Source organism: Lissotriton vulgaris, chromosome 3_1 (genome assembly GCF_964263255.1).
Source record: "Lissotriton vulgaris chromosome 3_1, aLisVul1.2, whole genome shotgun sequence".
Classification (NCBI taxonomy): Eukaryota; Metazoa; Chordata; class Amphibia; order Caudata; family Salamandridae; genus Lissotriton; species Lissotriton vulgaris.
In genome coordinates this window covers 1,349,275,758-1,349,298,123 of record NC_141689.1, presented here as the reverse complement: position 1 = coordinate 1,349,298,123, position 22,366 = coordinate 1,349,275,758, and the positions used below count along the sequence as shown (strand labels likewise).

The 22,366-nt window shown below is 43.5% G+C and overlaps 2 protein-coding genes across 2 annotated transcripts in view; both read right to left on the bottom strand.

The window, feature by feature from the left end:
• The window catches only part of PIGG (phosphatidylinositol glycan anchor biosynthesis class G (EMM blood group)), an 867,273-nt gene that overhangs the window by 661,968 nt on the left and 182,939 nt on the right, over window positions 1-22,366 (bottom strand). Inside the window, exon 5 of the mRNA XM_086961823.1 lies at window positions 5,170-5,308. Within this exon, the coding sequence (XP_086817949.1) occupies window positions 5,170-5,308 (139 nt within the window). The remainder of the gene's footprint in view (window positions 1-5,169; window positions 5,309-22,366) is intronic.
• On the bottom strand, window positions 1,726-3,179 carry LOC147727872 (uncharacterized). The gene is made up of 3 exons (XM_086962761.1): window positions 2,781-3,179; window positions 2,445-2,669; window positions 1,726-2,349 (listed from the first exon to the last, which is right to left on the bottom strand). The coding sequence occupies exons 1-3, from the start codon at window positions 3,177-3,179 to the stop codon at window positions 1,726-1,728; spliced, it is 1,248 nt and encodes a 415-aa protein (XP_086818887.1).

Below are 22,366 nucleotides of genomic sequence, written 5' to 3'. Positions count from 1 at the left end.
TTAAACGTTGTGGTGCGACTCGATGTTTTAAGAAACACCTTCCTTCTGACGTTATCTAGTGACAGATGGGTATTCGTATATGTTTCGATGGTACCTATGGCTTTGTTGATGGCATCGACAACACTTAAAACTGTGGGGTAGTAGCCGTATGGGATGCTCTCGTGCATGCTCATCGGGTCCTGCTCACGTTTTAGGTAAAACTTAGCCTCGGTCTGTGTAAATGTGTTCCAGGTTCTAGGGTATTGGATCTCAGTTAGGGCTACCTCCCAATCACCTTTCAGGTCCACAGGCTTAGCCAATTTCACTGTATAATTAGAAATTTGGTTGTCGGGGAACATGTCTTTAGAAGCGTTGGACGGCAGGGTGATATAAAAGGGCGCTGTCTCCATCTTAACATCCGCTTTTAGACGCTCCTCAGCTCACACACCCTTCAGGGAGCTGGCCAGCACCCAACTGTTAAATTTCTCCGGCCACCCCCTCCATTTGACATATGCCTGACTATTAGCGCCTCTACCTTTCCTTTTCAGAATCTTTTCCACCTTATACACCCTGTGCGGATCGGCGGGTATCCTTTGTAATTCTTCCTTGTAAAATACCCCAGACACCATTTCCCCATCATAGTCCTTTAACCTGTAGATATACAAACCCTCTTTAAGCTCCACACTTTCCACTATAAATATTTCATCGCTAAAAGTCTGTTGGTAACCCTTCGTAAAGACCCCTTTCAATTTTGAAATTCTTACGTGATCACCTTTTTTAAAAATAGGCTTCTTCACCTTTGTAGCGAAATTATGACCGTACACAGTTCTCCAAACAGCTAACGAATTAGTATGCGTTACCTCTACGGGTGCTGCTTTGATGGTCCTGTGGTAACTGGCATTATATACATCTAAAAAGGCCTGTAGAACATCAACGTATCTGTAGGTGTTGTGGGCCGTAAAATACCTCCACATCTTAGACTTTAAAGTTCTGTTAAACCGCTCTACAACCGCTGCTTTTACCTCTGTGTGCGTTACAAAATGTTGAACGCCGTGGTGCTTTAATAGTTTCTGAAATGTGTTGTTTAAGAATTCTTTACCGGCATCTGTTTGTAGTTTTTGAGGAATTCGCCCTTTCTCGAAGATGGCTTTAAAAGCGGCTGTGACGCTAGCCCCAGTTTTATCGCGTAACGCTTCTGCGTAGGCATACTTGGACAGCACATCTATAACAGTTAATATATAGTGAGCTCCGTTGTTATGTTTTGCTAAATCTTGAAGGCTGATGATATCCGCCTGCCATTGATAATCTAATTGTGCATTAACGATTGTAGGCCGTCTCTTAAAACGTCTTCTGGCGGGTTTATGCAGTGAATATGCCTCCTCTCCTGATAACCAGTTCTTCACCAGATCTCTGCTTACAGGTTCGTTTTCATCTACAGCCCTTCTATATAGAGCTTCGGCGCTTCCCAAGCTACCAACTCCCCGTGTATCATAATACAGTTTTCTTAACACGGACCCCGACATGTTATCATCCGCTACACACCAGACAATGAATGCCACTTGTTTTGCATAAGTGCCTTTTATTAAAAAAGTAAAGAAAAATTTAACAAATCATAAACAGAGTATACTTTACATTTTTCACAGTAAGTGTCGTAAGGACGTATTAACACAGAGTCAACTTGAGGTGTAACATTCTATTACTTTGTTCTAAATACACGCTATCATGTAATATTAAATAAGCATCTGTTTAAAACAGTTTTCGAGGGGCCAAAGACCCTATTTTTCTATTTTTTTTATACAGATTACACATACGCCTTGCTACGAGTTTTTCTATCATTTTTCTGTTGAAAGTGGTGCCCATACCCTGCATACCCGGTAATTTTAAGCTCGGGTCATAGGCATATCTGATCTCATTGATTGCCGCCGTCAAAATTCTCAACATATCAGGGTGGACAAGCTTCTTTTCAGCGTACAACCCATACACCACCCTTAGCAGTTTATACACCTTGTATGGATCTATCAAACTACAAATATAGCGTATTGTTCTTGATCTGTATGATTCACACAAACATTCGTGAGCCTCCTGCTGCGGATCGTTGATTTGATGGCCGTTACAAAGGCTGTAATAGTCACGCCGGACACAGTTTAGGACCACCTGTGCGGCGAAAGCCTTAACTTCCTGCCTTGCGTAGTAGGACAAGCCTTCATCTTCCTTTTCACACATGTCAGAGTCGCATACACACTTGTCGCAGCCATCACGGTTTTGGCATGTGGAACTTTCAGCCTGTTTTGAGCACCACAGACAATTGAAAATTACATTGTTCGTTTTTGTAGACCGCCATTCTGGCGCAGGCCTTTTTGGGGTTTCTCTCTAGGGTTCAAAAGAAGAAATAATTACAATCCGTAAGTTGAAGAAATAAAATACAACGCTATGTAGGTGACCGCGCATAACATTTTCTTACTAACCTCTGCATATTCACCGCTCTCTGCGGCGGCTCTGAAATCTTGAGAGTCACTAATGTCCTGCGATGCCCCATCATCTTCGACGCTTGTACCAGGTTGTTGCAGAATACCCTTCTCAACACCCGTATCCTCCTGAAGGTCCCTGTCATCATAGCTGGATGTGCTAGGAGGTGCTACATCTTTTTTAACATAGTTTATTAAGTAGGTGTATTCGACTGGGTTTGCTCTCTAGGGTCAAAAAGAAGAAAATATTGACAGTTCGTTAGTTGAAGAAATAAAATAAACCGTTATGTAATTGCCTGCTCATAACATTCTCTTTTTAAAAATTTTTTTACTAACCTTCGCATTTTCATCGTCTTCGGCGGCTGCTCTGAAATCTTGAGAGTCGCTAATGTCCTGTGATGCCCCATCATCTTCGACGCTTGTAGCAGGATGGTGCAGAACGACCTTCTCAGCAGCCTTATCCTCCTGAAGGTCCATGTCTTCATAGACGGGTGTATTAGGAGGTGCTACAGCTTCTTCAGATTCCTCCAGATCCATTGAACTGAGACCAGCAAGCAGGCTGCCGCTACATGAGCCCTCACTGTCGCTGCTGTCGCCCTTAATCGGGGACATCCGACATACGCAATCCTTGAGACGGCGTGCTTCCATAGGCCTACATATGCCATTGCCAAAGCCAGTAACGTCGCAGTCCATATCCCTAGGAGTTTCTTGTCGAGCATCCTCGTCCATTACCATGGGTGTTAAACTGCGGTAATATCTATTGATAGTGGGTTGGGAGCCACCCAACACGGGCCTTTTCACGATTGGGTTGTATCTCTTCATTCTGATGTGGGGTGCGGGCACCTTTTCGTATTCAGGCTTCTGCTTGCTGTAAGAGGTTCTTAAGGAAGTCGTATATGTATCCTAAGCAGCCCCTAAAAGGGGCGTACACCTCTACACCATAACAATGGCATACAAACGTCATAGGCCTCTGGTTCGCTGATGGCTCCAAAACAAACCCCGCCCTTTGGAAGACCGCCCCCTTGGGACAAATGGACACCTACAGTCATCATAGAGGTTTGAGGCCCGTCACTTTTTTAAGGACACATCTATGGGGCATGGCAGCTGTCACTTTTAAGGACAGGAACACCATGTCACTTTTAGGGACCCCGACCTGTCACATTTGGTGACAATCACAGACATGTCACATTTGGTGACAATCACAGATCTGTCACTTTTAAGGACACACACTGACCTGTCACTTTTGGGGACATGCATGACGAGGAATGGTATCCCTACTTTCTACTAGTGACATTTCAGTGTCTACGAGTGACACTTTCTCGCGAGCAACATTAAGCAATGAGGACAAAGGGAACATAAATATCAGAAATTACACACATTTGAGCAACGAGAAACTTTAAGAAGATCTTAAAACTGCTGCAAAGCACCAGAAACGGAACCTGACCGTACAGTTAAACAAACTGAAGACTTAGGTCTGCACTACTCTCTGTGATACCGAGTGCGGCGCCATTGCAAACAAAAGAAAGTTTCTGCAGATTTCATCAAAGTCAACTATTGCAGTGGGAACTGACAATCTGGCACATACTTCGAGTTGAGACAGGTAATGAGCGCAACCGGTGCCGCGGCAATAGGCAGCCCCGTCCCCCACGTGCTGGCACACACTCTCACAGCTGCAGGCAGCAGATAGGGCCCGCCAGCAGCGTGGGGTCAGGTCCGAGTTGGTCCACCGCTAGTCCGCATGATCATAATCATACCATGGTGCACTGCACACACTGCACAGAACACACAGCAGGTCAAAAGCAGCAAGCATCTCCCTCTGCTGCGGGGAACATTGTTTACAACGCGGTGTTTACACCGCACTACCTTAACAATGCTGCCATTACAACGCAAGTCGTTACGACAACTTGCGCTGGATGGCGCTGTTGGTTAAGGAATATTGTAATTTTATATTCCAACACCTTCCCTACTGTTACGTGGACTGGTGTTGGAATATAAAATTATAATATTCCACAATCCGCGCCCTCCAACGCAAGTCGTCGTAACGATTTGCATTGGAATGGCAGCGTAGTAAAGTCGCGTTGTACTGACATACATCCCGCTGGTGCGGTTGAGAGACACTGGGTGAGCCTCACAGAGGCTGTGCCAGACGGCTAGGGTGGTGTGAGCAGAGTGCTCACCTCAGCTGCACTGACAATGCTGAGAAGTCTGATAATTAACTTCAAAATGCAACCCGCTCCGCTCGTGCAGTAGGCAGCAGGACAATGCACCAATTTAAACGAGTCTGACAACTGTGAAAGACTCACACGCCGTCTCCACAGTAGGCACTGGGTGCACTGAGTGACTGTGACCCCGACGTCACAATTACCATACTGCCATGGTGTTGTCGGGATGTGTTACACTGACTGTAGCACAGTTACTACTAGTGCGAAGAGATGAGCGCCAGCTCCCTAAGCCTGCCAGGGAGCAGTGCACACCGCGCGCTGCCATAGCTTTCCGTTTGGTGCATGCATTCTAGGCGCTCCAGCTTCACAGCTGTGAGAGGCTCTATAATGCGTGATTTTGTATTTCAGTGCAGTGGAGCGGACCACCATACTGAAATATGCCAGTACAACGCCAGATGCATGGTGCTTGGGAGGGCTGACAGTGTATACAGATAAATGCACTAAAAAAACACAGGAGGTTACAAATGCAAAATAAATTATTAAGACAAAAACACAAATCTGACCTTTTTTTCCAAAGGCTGAACTAAGAAAAACCAAAGGAGTGTGCAGTTCTTCTCGAGACGATCCTCCATGGCTCCCAGTTTCGGACATCCCATGGTCACCACACAGAACGAGTAAGCTTGGTGAAGAATAATCTCCTTCCTATGCAGCAGAAGAAAACAGATGCAATCTTGAGCCACGAGAGAGCTCCATTGTTAACTAGACAACAGGTGATACATTGACAGTGGACATTGGTGTGTTCTTTGATGAAGGGTATCCATGTCATGGTAAATCACAAAAGGGTTGATCACGAGGACTTATATAAGCAGGCAGTAGCCTAGAAACACTGTGCGGGGAGGGGTTGTTAGAACCCTTGGGTTAAATTGTTATAAATCAGCGATCACTAAATCCTCTTTACTTCTAAACAATTAACTGATACTCTTGAAAGCCTACCGTAGAACTTTGTGTAAATAATTTTAACTGCTCTATTTCATTTACTTGGCTGTTCCTCTGAACTTATATAACGTTTAAAAGTCAAGTCAAGATATATTGTATATGATTTCTTAAAATCGTTACAATATACATGGTTTTTGATAAAAGAAAAGGGTTATGCTCAATATAACGTTTAATTTTTTTTCTGCTACTTTTTCTCTGTTAACTGCACGAAAATAAATAAAAACACATTTAAAAAAAAGTAATATTTTGATTGAAAAAGATGCAGTCTAATTTTATTTCAGGCAACAGTTCATTATTTTATGTAAGTAATAGATGTACTACAGCGGAAAGTGCAGTCGAGCTGAACACTTGACTGAGTTCCCTTTTTATGAAGCTGTATTAAAACCTTCAATCACGGTACAGATTTGTACTATACAGAGCAATAGCTGGTATTAGGGACACTGCTTTTTCCTGAAATGCATCTAAAAGAAATGTAAGAGAGCAAGTTCCCAAACATCAACGTTTTGACACAACCACAATTATTCAGAGAAAACGGCAATAACAACTCTAATGGGAGTTAGATGTTCAAGTAGTTTTTGGCTAGAATAACTCTCTGAAGCAGTAGCTTTGAGGTCCTTATCACGAGAACCTAGCGGCGAACCACTCTCGTGAGCTCGTTGCTGGGCACCCTGCATTTTTAGCCTGTCTAGGTTCCAGATATATTTCTGCTAAAACTCTTCCACCATTACTGTAACCTCCCCATGAATAGACTAGGTAGTTTTTAGGTCTCGCGTGGGTGTGGCAGCGAAGTTGCTGCTCCTCTGCAAGAGATATTGTTAGAAACATTTTTCTAAAGGAGACTAAGTCCCACCCCTCTTTTCCATTGGGTAGCATCAGCATTTATGGTAATAGCTGGCTTCCCAATGGAAAGGAGTGTTTTTGGGTGCCACCCTGTCTGTTTTTCGGACAGCCCCTCCGGACACCATTACCTGGTTTGCGATGCTGTCGTGAAGACTTTTCTTATCTGCTTGTTTATTTTAACAAGCAGATAAGAAAATTCTTCAGTACAGCCCTGAAGCAGGCACGGAGCTGAGAGGCGCACAGGGTCACGCGGAGGACAGGTGGATCCTTAAATGTAATCATGCTTATCAGGTTGTAGTGGTTTTCAAGATGGTTTTAAAATTATGTATATTACATTACACCTCGTTGAAAGGGAGAGAACGTTAACAATTCTGCGCTGAAAAAAACACATTTCTCGACGGGAAGTGTTTCTCTCTGAAACTAACTCATGACTTGGACGAGAGTGGAGGGAGGTAGGAGGAGGGGGTGTGCCCGCGCTTGCCGGAGGCCTCGGTGAACGTCTGGAGAGGGATAGTCATTAAAAGCTGGCCAGGCCTGTGTTTGGATCCTTCCTTACTAATGCGTGAACTGCCACGCTCCCTGCCCTGCCTCTTAGGGACGTTCGGCAAATCAATTAATGTGGTACTAATTGCATTATGGATGCGGAGGGGGTGGGGCGTTACTGCACAGCCTGGGCAGCCCGTCTGCCAAGACAGAAGAAACAGCAGGCTGCACCAGACTGTCCAAATGCCCCAGATGAAATCAAAAGTCATATTGTCCTTTAGCTCGCACATGAGCAGTGATTAATTTGTAAAAATAGAAGTGGTGAAGAGTTATTAACTTGTTTCGTAACTGTTCTTAAAGTGAACTTTTCTGTGATTTGCTTGTCAAGAGTTTAATTCTGCTAGGAAGGCTTTACAGTTATTCTACACAAGAGCAGCACTAGACTGGTAAGCCATTTGATTACTTGAAAGCAGGATGGCGTCTGTTCATGTATTTGCCAGGTATTTAGTAATGCTCACCGTTTTGGCTTGCTTGTTCGGCCTAGGCTTAGGTTTACTTCGACAGCAGGGAAGCCAATATATTATACCTAAGCTTCTGCACATTTGAAAGTCACTTCAACAAGGAGCTCCGTCATGCACGTGTTAAGTGATATCTAGGGACGCGTGCTGCTTCTACCCACTGTGGCAGTAATCCATCTGGTCTTTAAAATTAACACTATTGTTGTAAAGTGCATAGCAATGCTTCTTTTCCAGATCCCCTTTCTTTTTTCCTACCCTTTTATCCTTTTCTTCTTCTTTCCCCCCCTATCCCACCCCAATTCCCATTGGCAGATGATTGAAACATTCCACTCTGAAGGCTGACTTTGAATGTTGTGAAGAGGTAGATCAACCGTTATTTAGAGCAGTTGGTCACTTACTGTGAGAGCGGAGTTGGAGGCACATATTACGAATACACATGGTCTCACCTTCATATGCTTGATAATTCTTTACATATTTTGGTGACAAGGATATAGCAGTGTGGGGGGACAGAGAAGAGTGCCTTCAACCCCATCATCAGTTCCACACCCGCTGACTGTTATCTGCTCCGACGTTTTACAGAATACTCTGATGCGCACCCGGAGGAAATGTTCCCTAACACTTATTGGGCTGGAAAAGGTGGTGTTATCCCCAGCGTCTCCCTTCAGATTGGAGCAGACAACTGGAGGTAGAAGCGGTGTTGCAACTGTTATCCCCAGCGGTTCCCTGAGGCGGCACTTCAGCTGTGGGAGGTGCTTCAGCAACGTGGCATTGAGTGGAGTTTCATCAGCGCTATTGACATCTCCGTTTCTCATTGGCGCCAACAATTAAGGAGCCGTGAAGGCAGGCAGAGTGACGCGTAGAGTCGAGGGCGATGCCTCAGCGGTGGGACATTGCCTACTGTGCAGGTAGTATTCAGCTACATGGCATCTGTTTAGCATATTGTGGGGAGCTTGGAACTGCTACATGTAGTGAGTCTTCAAAAATGCTCACTACTTTATATCGCAAAATTCCGTCCTTTATTTCATGCAAAGAGGTACAAAAATACCAAATTCATATATACAAAGATCTTCTCTTAATTGAATTAGAAGTCCATCTTAAAATATTAAATGAACAAGAGAAGTATGTTCATTAAAATCAGTTTTTTAAACTTTGTACTTGCATTATAGCGATCTTTTTCCCCCCTTGATCCTGTAAAATTGCAGATGTCGTAGGTGAATTTCCTTACTACACAAGACAGTTTTTCCTAAATTCTTCATCAATTACGGAGTACAGACAATATGTATTTCGCGGCAGAAGGACACTTCTTAGGGGCTACAGTGGTAACATGCATGACACAATGTTCATCTCAATTCCTCCATAATAACACACACAAACTACCTTAATAGATATACTTGCTAATTAGTTCATGAAAATTGTTTTTTGCAGATCCTGGCCATTCATTTATATACATATTTAACACATATATATATATATATATATATATATGTGTTAAATATGTATATATATATATATATATATATATATATTCATACAGAACTAATTTATAAAGGCATTAGATAAACATTACTTGTCACACATTTGATGTACTCGGCACTCAGTGTACTCAGCTGCAGTATACTTATTATGTTCACTTATAGTATTCCTATAGTAATCAGAAATCAACATACATATTCAGTCTTAAGGTAATGGCATCACAGGTATTTTCTTTACTGATGACCTCCTGGTCTTTCTGGCGTAAGACCCTGTACCTCTTTTTTTTATCAGAATCTAACACTGGGCAGTGTCTAATCCTTTGGCGCACCCGGGCCCATATTCTGCGCAGTCAGGCAGAGAGTGCCTGATATGATCGCTTGATTGTTTGTCTCAGGCGGACCCTGGTGCCATCCAGGACTATATCACAGCCCATCTGCTGCACTCTATCCTCCAAAAAACTAAAATTGAAGCTGGACGGCTTTTGTAGGTGGGCTGGCCTGATGTGGTACACCGAAGCGCTGCAACCAGGCTAGATCGTCACAACTGTCTTGAACATTCTGGTGCTACTTAATTTTAAATTGCTCCCGAATTTCAAGGAGTAAGTCACACTTAAGCATGAGATAGAGCTTTGTGAACGTCCGTAGATTTTCAGTTCTTGTCTCTAGTCAGACTCATTGTATTAGGAGTGATTTCAACGTTTTTGTAGCCCAGCCTGAGAAGGATTAGGAGTCTTTTTCTGATGGATAACTGTCTTAAGATTCCTCACCTCCTGAATCTCCCCACACTGAATCTGAAGAAGTTGCACTAGTTCTCTAGCGCTGTAGGAAGGTGGATATCTGACTATATGGTTACCCCCACTTTTTTGCCTGGTGTTTTGCTGGTTTTTGACTTAGTTGGACTAGGACCCTGCTGATCAGGGCCCCAGTCTATCTGCTTTCTCTATAAAAATGGACTCCATGTACTTTAGGTACATACCAGATTGGGTACTGGGTCACCCTTGTGAGTCCCTGTATAGTGTACCCTAGGTACCCAAGGAATAGGTTCACCCTAGGCCTACAAGGGGCTGCAGCATGCATTGTGCCACCCCTGGTTTGCCTTCCAGTCTGACACCACAGGTCTGCACTTGCAACCTGGGTAAGGTGGTGTAATCATCCCTTACTTAGATATAATATATATATATATCTTTCAATCTCACTTGAGGTCTCATCCCGTGTAAATAGTGCTTTGTTTACATATATATCTATTGTCCATATGCTTGTACAGTCATGGTTTTAACACATATATTTATATATTTATGACACGTTATTTATGGATTTATATTTTTATACATTCTTTTAAAATTCGTTGTTATACATGATTTTGTACATGAAGTGTATTGTATATAGTGTATATATTGATTATTATAGCAATCATCCGCACGACACAATTTGCACTTTGGCGCATATTTTGCACTATCCATTCATTGGATTACCCAGTGACCCCTGCCTTGTATTGTTTACAACAATCAGTTAGCATTTGCACTTTAAATATTTTTGAGTGTATTTTTTGCATTATGTGCCTAATTCAGGGATTACCCCGTGATGTGTTTTGCTCACAACCTTTTGTCTCTGTCTATGATTCAGCGTGACATGTGACCATAACCTACCAATGAGATTGTATTTTCACTGAGCACTAGCACTTTAAAAATTGCCTCTTCCCCAGCGTGCGTCATGTGATCAAGGCCTCTGTGTAGGCCGAAACGTCATGCTGTGGTGTGCCGCTTCCTCGAGGAAATAAAAATTATCGCTCACTGCACCTGAGGTCTCCTCTCTTCTTCCTGCGCATATATATATTATATATATATATCAGGCCTTAACAATCCTGGAGGCAAAGTGCTTGGTTTTATGTGAGATGGTGCTCTAGCATGAGGGGAGCCTCTCTGCAGCTTTTGGAACCATCTCCTTATAGCTGTTCTATGATATAGCCATACCATATACTCTTAAGTGCACTATAATCCTTGCAATTAATGCTAACTTTGGTTTGGCTTTATCAAAACATGTCGTGTAAGGTGCCAAACACTTTGGAATACTACCTCCCCGCTAGTCCTGGCGGCAGGGGTAGCATTCCACCCTTCTAGAGGGAGAAGACATGTAGTTACTGGTACACCCGGTTAAAGTTAACCAGAGCCTCAGCATCAACAAAATGGATGATGCTGCCACAGACACGAATCTGCCCTCCTGCTGCTGGACGAAACTCTGGCAGGGGAGGCCTGGACAATAGGTTTCCTGTCCAGAGAGGTGCCGGTACCTCCCCAGACAGGCTTTAGTGTATTGGGGCAGGGAGGGCTGCATTCAGTGAATCCTTTTTCAGACACTGCCTGGGGCACACAAGGTGCTCCATGCATTTCCCTGTTCAAACCGGTTGCTGTGGCACTCAGCCCCAGCTCTGGCACGAAACTGGACAAAGGGGAAGGGGTGTAACCACCCCCTCCCCAGGTCCACCCATAGGAGGGACCTTAAAGGTAGTCCAGCCCCTAAACTTAGTATGAGTATAGGATCCCAGTCTCTAGGACTTTAGATTACCCTGGAAGAAACTCTGAAACATATATCCTGGACCTTTGACGTTCCATTTAGACTGGAAGACGGAAGACATCTCCCTTGTGGGCAAGGAGTGACCACCCTGTTCAAACAGGCACCAAAAGCAACTTAGCCGATCTGCATTGTCGAGGTTCCCCCCGGATCCCGAAGACTCTGCAACACAGGACACGGACTTCCAGAAATCTCTGATGCTGCTCGACGTTCCCAGCAAAGCTGAGACCCGTGGCTGACACGAGAGACGGAACTCCTGGACATTCTGCATTTTGCTAACTGCATCGACTCCCGAGGTTTCTTGCAGTTGTGCATTGGGGTGCTTGAAGCCCCCAGCCCCGAGCCACAATTGCACCGAAGCTCAGGTCCCCACACTCTACGAGCGTCCCGCTCCTGCATTTCAGCTCAACGCGTCTTCCCGGTTCCTTGCCCGTTGGCTAGTGAGCCCCCTGAAGACATCCTTTTGAATTTAACTTGCTTTCCTGGTTGCTCAAGGGTTACTCCAACTTCTCCCCAAAAGAGAAGTTCCTCAGACCTTGCTGGGTTGCACCAAAGCCAATCTCGACCTCTTGCATTGGTTGTGTTTGCCAAGGCTTGTTGGGTCCAATCCGGATACCGACACCACAGTCAACTAGATCCTTCGTGGGACAGGTCGAATGCAGCTCCTGGTCGTCGCCAACGCCTCATGGACCTCGTGGCTTAAGAGACAAGCTTCACCTTTTTACCTGAAATCACCCGACATTGCCTGGTTCCTTCCTGGTCACTGGCTAGGGGCCCAGACTCGGTCTCCTCTGCTTTCAGGTTCTTCAGATCTTTGATCCACCCTTGGATCCACCCAGACACTTTTCCTCTGGTCACCTGCAGCACTTCTTCGCAGCTCTCCATTTGAATCGACGCCGTAACCTGACACGAAAAGACACCTATGCACCCGGCTTACGTGGGTGAGGTAACTCGAGTACTCCGGTGCTCGCGTGGATATTGACTCTCCAAGTGTCCTAGTCTAAAAGAGCTCCATTGTAGTTAACTCCTTTGTGCCCTTAATCTTTAAAATTGTAACTTGTTCGTTTCCCATAGAAAGTCAATGGTAACCAGCGGCTGTGTTTAGTCACTGCACGCATCTCCCGTGGGCCTCCTGCACCCTATCCTTTAGTGGTTCTAGACAGCCCCAGCGATTTCCCAGGCCCTAGGCCTGCTTTCTAACTCTCACGTGGTTCTTATACCACTATTTTAGTATATGTTTTGTGAGGCCCTTACGACAAAACTTATACTGTGCAACTTATTGTATGCTAATTAAGTTCCTTGTATTGATCTTTTACCTCTGACCTCATAAAAAGTCCAGAGGGGGTGTGCTTAGAATAAATACATATATATTTGATATATACCTTGTGTGGTGTCCTTTCATTTGGTACTCAAGGGATTATAATTGGTAAAACAAACTTTTTTAATGCGCTCTCTGAAGTCTTAGCCTGATGACTGCTGGTCCATGCTACCACTAGGATAGCTTTCTATAAGGTTGACTTTACAACCACCATCAATAGGGGTTGATTAGACTGGTGCAAGGTGCCCACTAGAACTAGTGGACATCATATGCCAGGCTAACTTCTCACATTGGTGTGCAGCGGATGGGATAAGAGCTGGCATTGTTTTACCAAATAATCTTGAGAATATAATTTGAAAAATCACATCAAGGTGCCTGTAGGTTCATAGAAATCAAGTCTTATAATACATAAGTTCTACTGAACTTAGAAGTTGTAGGTGGTAAGGGCTTAGCACACCCTGACTACAACTCCTAGAGAGGCTCTAGTAGGTAACAAGTAGTGTAGGTAGGTGCACACACCACACCTCACTAGTCATGGCCTTAAGGGTAGGAGCTAGTGCCTCCATGCCATATGTCAGCAATCTGCAGACAACTAAGTATGACACATTCACTTTTCAAGATTTGAGAAGCTTGTGTGTGGCCAGAAAGTTAAGGCAAGGACAGAATCCCACCACCCAACACCTGATAAATATCTTAGTGGCAGATGACTTAGCAAAAGCATCAGATCCAGATAGCCAGGATAGTAGGGATGGGGGCCATCCATCATCATCGGAAGATCCTAGTGGGGTGCCTCACCAGGATGAGGAAGATGATGAGGATGCAGACCAGGATGATGACAATAGACACAACCTGGGACACACAGGACTACCTGGAGGTGGAAAAGGCCACACTGGTCCTTCCTCCATCCCCCCAAGTAGGCCTACTGGTGGGCTTAGAAGGGAGAGATCCTCATCAGGAGACTCTCACCATTCTGGTTCATCAATGGGGTCCTCTGCCTCTGCTAATATGAAGAAGACCTTGAAAATGAGAGAAGGAGAACTTCCCCTGAGAAGAGGGAACATGAAGCTAGAAAGCAAGAAGTCAAGCTTAGGATCAGACGGCAAGAAGTAGCCCTGGCCAACGAGACCCTAGCTCTTGAGAGAGAGAGAAAATTGTGTGGGCTAGAGCCCCCTGGTGGCAGCAATATCCCTAGTGGTAGGGATAGGTCTCATGACCATAGAAACCTGAACAAAAGTGTCCCTCCCTATCAGATTGGGGATGACATCCATAAGTGGATAACTGCTTTGGAGAGGGCCTGCAAAGTAAAGCAGGTACCCCAAAGTCAGTGGGCAGCAAATGTGTGGCTCTCCTTTTCAGACAAAGGCAGAGACAAGCTCCTCACTCTTAGAGAAGAATAAGTGATGCTGACAACTACAAAGCTCTGAAGAGTGCTCTGTTAGATGGGTTTGGCTTAACCCCTGAGCAGTACAGGTTACTGTTCAGAGACACCCAGAAAACACAGACTCAGGACTGGGCTGATTTTGTAGATTGTGCTACTAAGGCTCTGGAGGGCTGGTCACTTGGCAGCAAAGTACAAGACTTTACTGGATTGTATAATTTGATTATGAGGGAGAAGATCCTTAATAATTTTCAAAACCAGCTTCTACACCAGCACCTGGTGGACTCTGATCTGACCTCTCCCCAAGAATTGGGAAAGAAGGCAGACAAATGGGTCAGAACCAGGGTTAGTCCAAATCAGGGTGGTGACCAGAAGAAAGATTCTACCAAACCACAAGAGAAAGGTGGGGATAAATCTAAAGAGAAATTCACAATAGGGCCCCAAAAATTCTCTGAGGGGGGGTGGGTCTCAAACTTCTTCCTCTACTGTTAAGAAACCGTATTGCCATGTTTGTAAGCAACCTGGCCACTGGAAAACTGACAGCATTTGCTCAAAAGCCAGTAATAAGGAGAATATTCCTCCAAGTAATACTCCAACACCTCCCGTTACTACTAGCAGTAATCCCCAAGGTGGTGGGAGTGCCCCCAAAAATGTGGCTGGGTTTACTTGGGGAACTCAGGTGGACTCTGGCCTAACCAGGTCTCCTACTACAGCAACTCTAGTCTGTGATGGTGGCATGGGGTTTGCCAACCTCACTACTTTTCCCAATACCTTGGGCAAGTACAGACAGGATCCCCACATCAATGGTCAGACAGTTGTGGCCTATAGGGACACAGGGGCTAGTATCACCATGGTGACAGAGAAACTAGTCCCCTCAGAACAGCTTTTACCTGGGTTTACATACCAGGTGACCAATATTGATGGAGTCAGGTCAGATCATGCCATGGCAGTAATAAATCTCAGCTGGGGAGTTGTCACTGGCCCAAAGAGAATGGCAGTGTCTACAAACTTGCCTGTGGATTGTTTACTGGGCAATGATCTTGAGATCACAGCCTGGGCTGAGATAGAAAAAGAAACCCATTCCAAAATGGTAGGCCTTCCTGAAAAGGTTGGTAGGGATGTGATGGCCACAGCCCAAACCCAGACAGATGTTAGTGTTGTGAAGCCTGAAACTATGGATCACTCCACTCAGACAGAGAGCATTGGGGAGGAAGAGAAGTCTCCCTCCCAACAGACCTTAGGTGAGGGTCAGTCTCCTCAGAGAACTCACCCTACCCCTCTAAGTATAAGGCAAACAACAAGGGAGAACAAGGACAGCCTTGCCTTGTCCCCCTTGATATAGAAAAGCCTTCAGAGTTGGTATCTGTAACCCTAATAACTGCTTTGAGATTGGAATAAAGAGATTTTACTGCAGTGATGTAGAGATGTGGAAATCCCATCCAAGTTAGTACAGACCACAAAAACCCCCAGGTGACCCTGTCGAACGCTTTTTCAGCGTCCAACAGGGCCACCGCAACGGGGGACTCTGAGGCCTGAGTCCAATCCAGCAAAGCTATGATTTTTTTTACATGATCATTGGTGTCTCTTTTGAAAATAAATCTGTGTTGTCTAATATAAAGCAAAGATGGCATTAATGTATTTAATCTATTAGCCAAAATCTTAGAAAAGATTTTACTGTCGGCCGTAATAAGAGAAATTGGTCTATATGAGCCTAACTCTTCACTATTTTTACCTTTTTTAAAATAAAATAATTATTGTGGCGGACGACCATGATGCTGGTGGATAACCGGGAAAAGCAGACTGAAAAATCTTGGTCAATTCTGACTTTAGGACAGTCATAAAGACCCGATAAAATTCTAATGGAATCTGATCTGGTCCCATTGCCTTGCCGGCAGCTAAGCTAAGAATGGCTGATTCTATTTCTTCCCAGATAACTGGAGCGCTAAGTATCTCTTTTTGTTCAGTCGATAATTCAGTTCTAGGAATTGCGTCAAGGTATTGTTTAATATCTAAATCGGATGGCTGGTCAGCTTGGTGATACAGTATTTTATAAAATTCATTAAATGCAACCACAATGTCACCTTTCGAAGTTTTCGCATTTCCATTTATATCGAAGATTTTGAAGATCTCATTAGACATTGCGCGCTGACGAAGTATTTGGGCCAGAACTTTCCCTGTTTGCTCGCTCAGTTCATAACTTTCAGTACGATATTGAGAATAGCGTAATGCTACCTGGTCAGCAATATGAGAATAAACTTGATTACGTTTAATGGATAAATCAATTTGAGATTCTTCTACATTCTTATTATTTTTAATACTTTCTGCCAGTCGTAATTCTGCTTCTAGAACCAAGTCGCAATCTTTTTTAAATTTATCCTGATTGCATTTATACTGAAAATTCGAATACTTTAAAGTTTCACCTCTCATAATCGATTTAAATGTATCCCAGACTATTGGAATTGATGCGGATCCATTATTTATCTGGAAGAACTCTTGAATAATATTCGACATGAAAAGTAAATAATCTTGTAACAGGTTCCTCTGGAAAGACCACGTTGATTGCGAGGACGGCCCAATAGATGGCAAATTAAAGCTAAGAAGAATAGGGTTATGATCAGACAATAATTTTGGAAGAACTTGTATCTTATATTTATCAGAAAAGAACTGGGAGAGAAAAAAATAATCGAGACGGACAAATTTCCTGTGTGGGGCAGAAAAAAAACTATACCCAGGAACTGCAGAATGTAAAGTGTGCCAAGCATCAAAGAGGCCATTATCTATTACCAAAGACCTTAAAGCCTTCAGCGTCCGTGGTTTAGAGCCAACATAACTTTCATTTTTCCTAATGTTAAAACTAGCTTCCAAATGAATGTTAAAGTCTCCGTTAAAAATAATAGGATTATTACATAATGCTAGCTCCTGGTTTAGAGATTAAACAATTCTGAGTCATCTAGATTAGGGCCGTATACAGAATAAATCATAATCTTATTCAGAGATAATAGAATTTCAGCCGAGGCCCACCTACCCCACTTATCAGCTGACGTCTGAAGAACAGTACCTAAATTCCGCCTCATAAGTATAGCTACACCCCGTTTAATTCCTGTTTGTTTAGAACAAATCAGCAGGTCTAGTCCCAGATTCTTTAATAGATCTCTTTTCCCCCCAAGAAACATGAGTTTCTTGGAGGCAAAGAATATCAATTTGTAGCAGATATATCATTTTAGCTAAGATTCCTCTTTTTTTACCATCATTAAGACCGTTAACATTGAAGGTACAAATTCTAATTTCCCTACCCATCAGCGAAAGTGATAATTAAATATCGGCAAGTCTTCACCAGTAACCAAATATTTATTATTCTTGCCATTTGAAAATTGATTTAATAGAGATCTCCTTGTGATACTATTATCAAGACCTTTAGTAAGACAAACTAAACTATCTGAAAAAAGAAAACCGTACAAAATAAGTACCATAATATACAAGTTTTGCTCAGTTCCAGCAGCTGTTGATTTACACCCCCACCACCAACCCCCAATCCACCCACACCCACCCAGCCACCCCACCCCCAACCCACCTTATGAGGCACAGGGACAGCCAGTCCCTGGGGTCACCGAGTGCTTTCCTCCCCGCATCCCATCTGACACGAAGGAAGAAAAAAGAAAGTAATTTTAAATCTATACAAGAAAAAAAAGGCAAGCAGATTGACCTAGCCCGACCTAGCTCAGCCAGGACCAGCCTAAAAAATTCTAAATCAACATAGAGTCATCGTAGTTAAATGCACTCAAAATGAAACTATGTATAACTACACACGATAATACTTATCTATACGCATTTAGCAATATATATAGCAAATGGTCATAAAGAAGCTAGGTATTCTTTAGCAACAATTTCAGACACAAAAAATCGTGTTTGTCCTTTAACTGTAACTTTCAGTTTGGCCGGGTTCTGAAGGTAGACTGTAGCTTGAACAAAACAAAGCATGGAAGCGTGCCTCGAATAACAACCACGAGGCACTAATCGAAAAACGCCCATCCAAACCACCGATTGAACGTCTGACATTTGTCAGTACATTCAACACAATGTCTAACTCTGTCCAAAAACTGGTTCGCAAACACTGGACGATTTTGAATAGCACTGATGCAAAACTTCCGTTACCATTGTTTTCATTCAAAAGGGCACCCAGTCTTCGAGACACTCTTGTCCATACAAGACCAAGGACAACCAGGACTGACAGCTCAACAACCCTATGGAACCTTCCTCCGGTCTCTGGCCATTACCCCTGTGGGTCATGTAGTGTCTGCCCCCAGACTGAGAAAACCACTACAGTCGACATAGGAACAGGGAGGACATGGTTACTCAAAAAACATACTAATTGTAACACTGACAATGTCATTTATATGATAACCTGCCCCTGTTCCCTTAGGTATGTCGGCTACACCACCCGCAAGATTAAAACAAGAATAGGGGAGCACAAGAGTACTGTCAGGTGTCGAAAACAGGCTACTAAATTAACAAACCACTTTTTAGATCAAAGACATACTGCTGATGAAATGAAATGGATCATTCTTGAACGGCCATTTATTCCTTCTCACATCAGTGACGTGGCCCAATTCCTGTTCAAGAAGGAGCAGAAATTGATTTTTCTTTTGAAGAGTCACATTCAGGGCTTAAATGATGACATACCATGGACATCGCTGTAATCAACAAGTCCAGGTTTCTTGTCATTCCTTCATTTCATTAATTTAACTGGGATTTTGTTATCCTCCCTGTTGTCATCCTAGATACTTCATCTCTAACTAATCATGTCGTTCTGTCCTTGGTGCAGCGCCTCACACGTATATCTGCTTTGTTTAACACATTCAGTCCAATTATGGTCATTACCTGCAGTCATCAGGAGTATACATACTGTTGCCCCAACTTTGGGTCACTTACTGCACGTAACAATTGTCTGTAGTCCTAACACTAGGCACACTGATTCTCGTATTGGCTCTAGTGATTTGATATCAGCACATGCGCTGTTCATCCAACCACATCCTCCAGCGCATGCATAACTTGATCATAATAAAATTTGCAATTGACCATATTGTACATGCCCTTGATGCTGCATCGCGATAATATGTTATTTGTTTGGCTACTTTGTACATTTTAAGGTAATTATCCGCCAGCAGCGCTCCTTTCATCATAGCGGCGGCACTATACTCAAACTTGTAATGTGATCGGTATCACAAGTTAGTGACCTAACACCCGCGCCTGCGCAGTACACATTAGTAGACTCTATAGCGCATGCGCAGTCCAATAACAACAAACTCTCTAGTCCACCCATGCGCATTTCAGCCGGGTTGCTTAGCGCATGCGCGCAAAAGCCTAAACTCTTAGTCTACCGATGCGCATTCCAGTCGGGACGCTTAGCGCATGCGCACAATTACTCGGGCATCTTGTTACCATGGCGTTTTTTCACAACACCGGACACAGCTGCAGCCTATTGACTAATAAGTTCAGATATAAATAGACACGCGCGCCAAAAGTCGGTACCTCCATTCCCCCTCGGACGTTGGAGTCGAGGTACCGACGGACAGGTAGGGTAACACCTTGTTTTCCCTCCTTTAGTGTTAGTTTCTTTTGTGAGTCATTTTAGTGCCAGAAGGAGTTCTTTAGGTAGTGGTTCTACCCTTAGACCCTGGTTAAACCATTTCCTGCAAGGTTCTGGCCATCTGCTTTACATTAGGTTGAGTCTTTTTTCTATATATAGCTAGGTCTTGTTAGGAGAATTTTGGGAATATAACAATTTTTGTTTTTAGTCCCTCTGCTATTTCTCAGAGGTTCTTTTCTTTATTTCCATCCTAACTAGAGCGGGGCCTCCCTTTTTCCCGAGTGGGTACCGGTTGAGGTGAGGCGTATTCCCACACAATGCTGGGTGAGTTGAAACAATTTTTTCTCACATGCGTGATTATATACACGGATTAAATATAGTAGTTTTACTAGCGGGGAGAGACTATCTCCACCGCACTGTTCGTGTGCTTAGCAACTTGTTCTTGTTTCCCTAATTCTGTTGTACACTACATGTTTTTGATTTACGCTTATGCCTCTCTTTTTAGGAGATACAACAGGTTCTGGACTTCCTACAGTATTCATCTGGGCTCAGAGGAACTGGTAGGACTTATCCAATGTACATAGCGTAATTAGTCACTTTGATTTGCAGTCGCAGTTTCCCAATGGTCCTGAAGAAAGCTAAGACCAACAGTCAGTACAGCTGAAACATGTCGACCTCCACTCACTTTGCCTATATATAGTTATTATTTCAAACTACTTTGGCAAGTTTTAATCTTGACCCGAGCGCCATACTGATTAAAATTTAATTTTGGTTCTTGGAGTCAATTTTACCTTCACATTTTTCACTTTAATTTTTCCACTTGCACTGCACCCCATTAGCATCACCAGTGAAGCCCAGTGGTCTGAACTCACATTATGATAATCCATCTCTGCACCATGACTAGGTGCACTGTTCGAGATCTGGATTGGTGACAACTCCCACATGACGACATTCCACCAAATGGGTGGGCTGATGGGAATTTCTTTACCAGACCTGGGTCATCACTTCTAGTGTTACTAATGGCCTTGGGGATATAGTTCAGTTGCGGCACACTTACAGTTTTCTGACCAGGCCACTTTTTCGTGTTTTGATAGTTATTATTAGGGCGTGAGTGGTCTTGGTCGTTAAATATAAGCCCTTTTTGACCCTCCCCACATTTATCCTTTGTTGGTAGACTGTAGCGCCCTTTTCTTGGAAACCAGAGATTAGCTGTCTAAGATGCCATCGTTTAGACACTGTAGCCTGGCAAAAGTCGGGTCTCACAAAAAAACTGCACCCTTTTGCAGAGCGTTTTTTATCAGGTCTGGCTAAGTCAAAGACGGCTTCTCTGGCCAGAAAGTTGTTAAACTAACCAAAATCCCTCGTGGGTAATCCCCTTCTTTTGGCTTTGATTTTAAAGAAAAAGGAAAACGATGAGCACATTCGATTACCACTTGCCAATCCCAAGAAGTTCAGGAAATGCTGAAAAAAATAGATCACACACAAATTTACGAACATCAGATCCACCTAAATTTTCTGGAACCCCCAAAACTCGTAGATTATTCCTCCGAGACTGATTTTCAAGCTCGGTGAGTTTAAAGCTAATATCGTCTCGTTGTGCTTTAACTTGTTTAAGTTCATTTTTTTGAGTAGCAACTTTATCCTCTAAGGTGGATATTCTATTCTCAGCCTCTGATACCCTAGCTGACATATCGGTACATATTTTGGTAATACGCCGAACAGCATTTTTGACTTTTTGGCAAGTGGCTTGGGCGCGTGCAATCTCGGTTTTAGTGTCAGATCGATGGGCGAGCATAGTTTGATAAATCATAGACAAAGTCACCTCCGGGTCAGAACTAGAATCATTTGTTTCTGAAAGTACTTGATCATTTATGGGACATGATTGTGTCGATTGCTGGTCTTCCTGGTTGCTTGATTTGTTTCTAGAGGACGGTAGTTTCCTCAACCGATGTTTCTTGACTGTAATAGTCGAGCCGGGCGAGATCTCACTAGCCCCATCAACTTCTTCCTCTTCCATGCTGCTATCTTCTACTGGATAATCAGCCCAATCTTTATCCAGGCTCTCATCTGATGTTAAATCGGACATGGAAAAAATGTTTTCATTAGCCTCCTATATAGTTGTTAGGTTTGAAACTTCATCATCTTCTCGGAGTACACCAGATTCCGCCCTAATTTAGTTGTGTCCCCCTCAGATGTAATAAAGTTTTTGTTAAGAACTGCAGTTCCAACATTTCCAACAGTTCCAACAGTTCCAGCAGCACCAGCACCAGCACCATTAGATACAGAAGGGACTACAGGTCCCAGAATGCCGTTTGATGATGAATCAAAATCTAACCGGGGATCTGTGGCGGAAATTAAATCCGGGGCTATACCCTGTTCATTTATAACTTCATTTATAGATTCAACTCCGGGTTGAAACTCAGGTTCAGGTTCAACTCCAGGTTCATTAACCCCAGTCTCCCCAAAAGTTAGAGAATGCCCAGCCGAGCTTTCTATGCTCTCTGAGGGAGGCAGTGATACATCATCAGGGTGAATAGTTTGAGAAGATTGCACCAACGCGTTTTTTGCTGCTTGTTTCTCACAAAGAGCAGGTAAAGTTT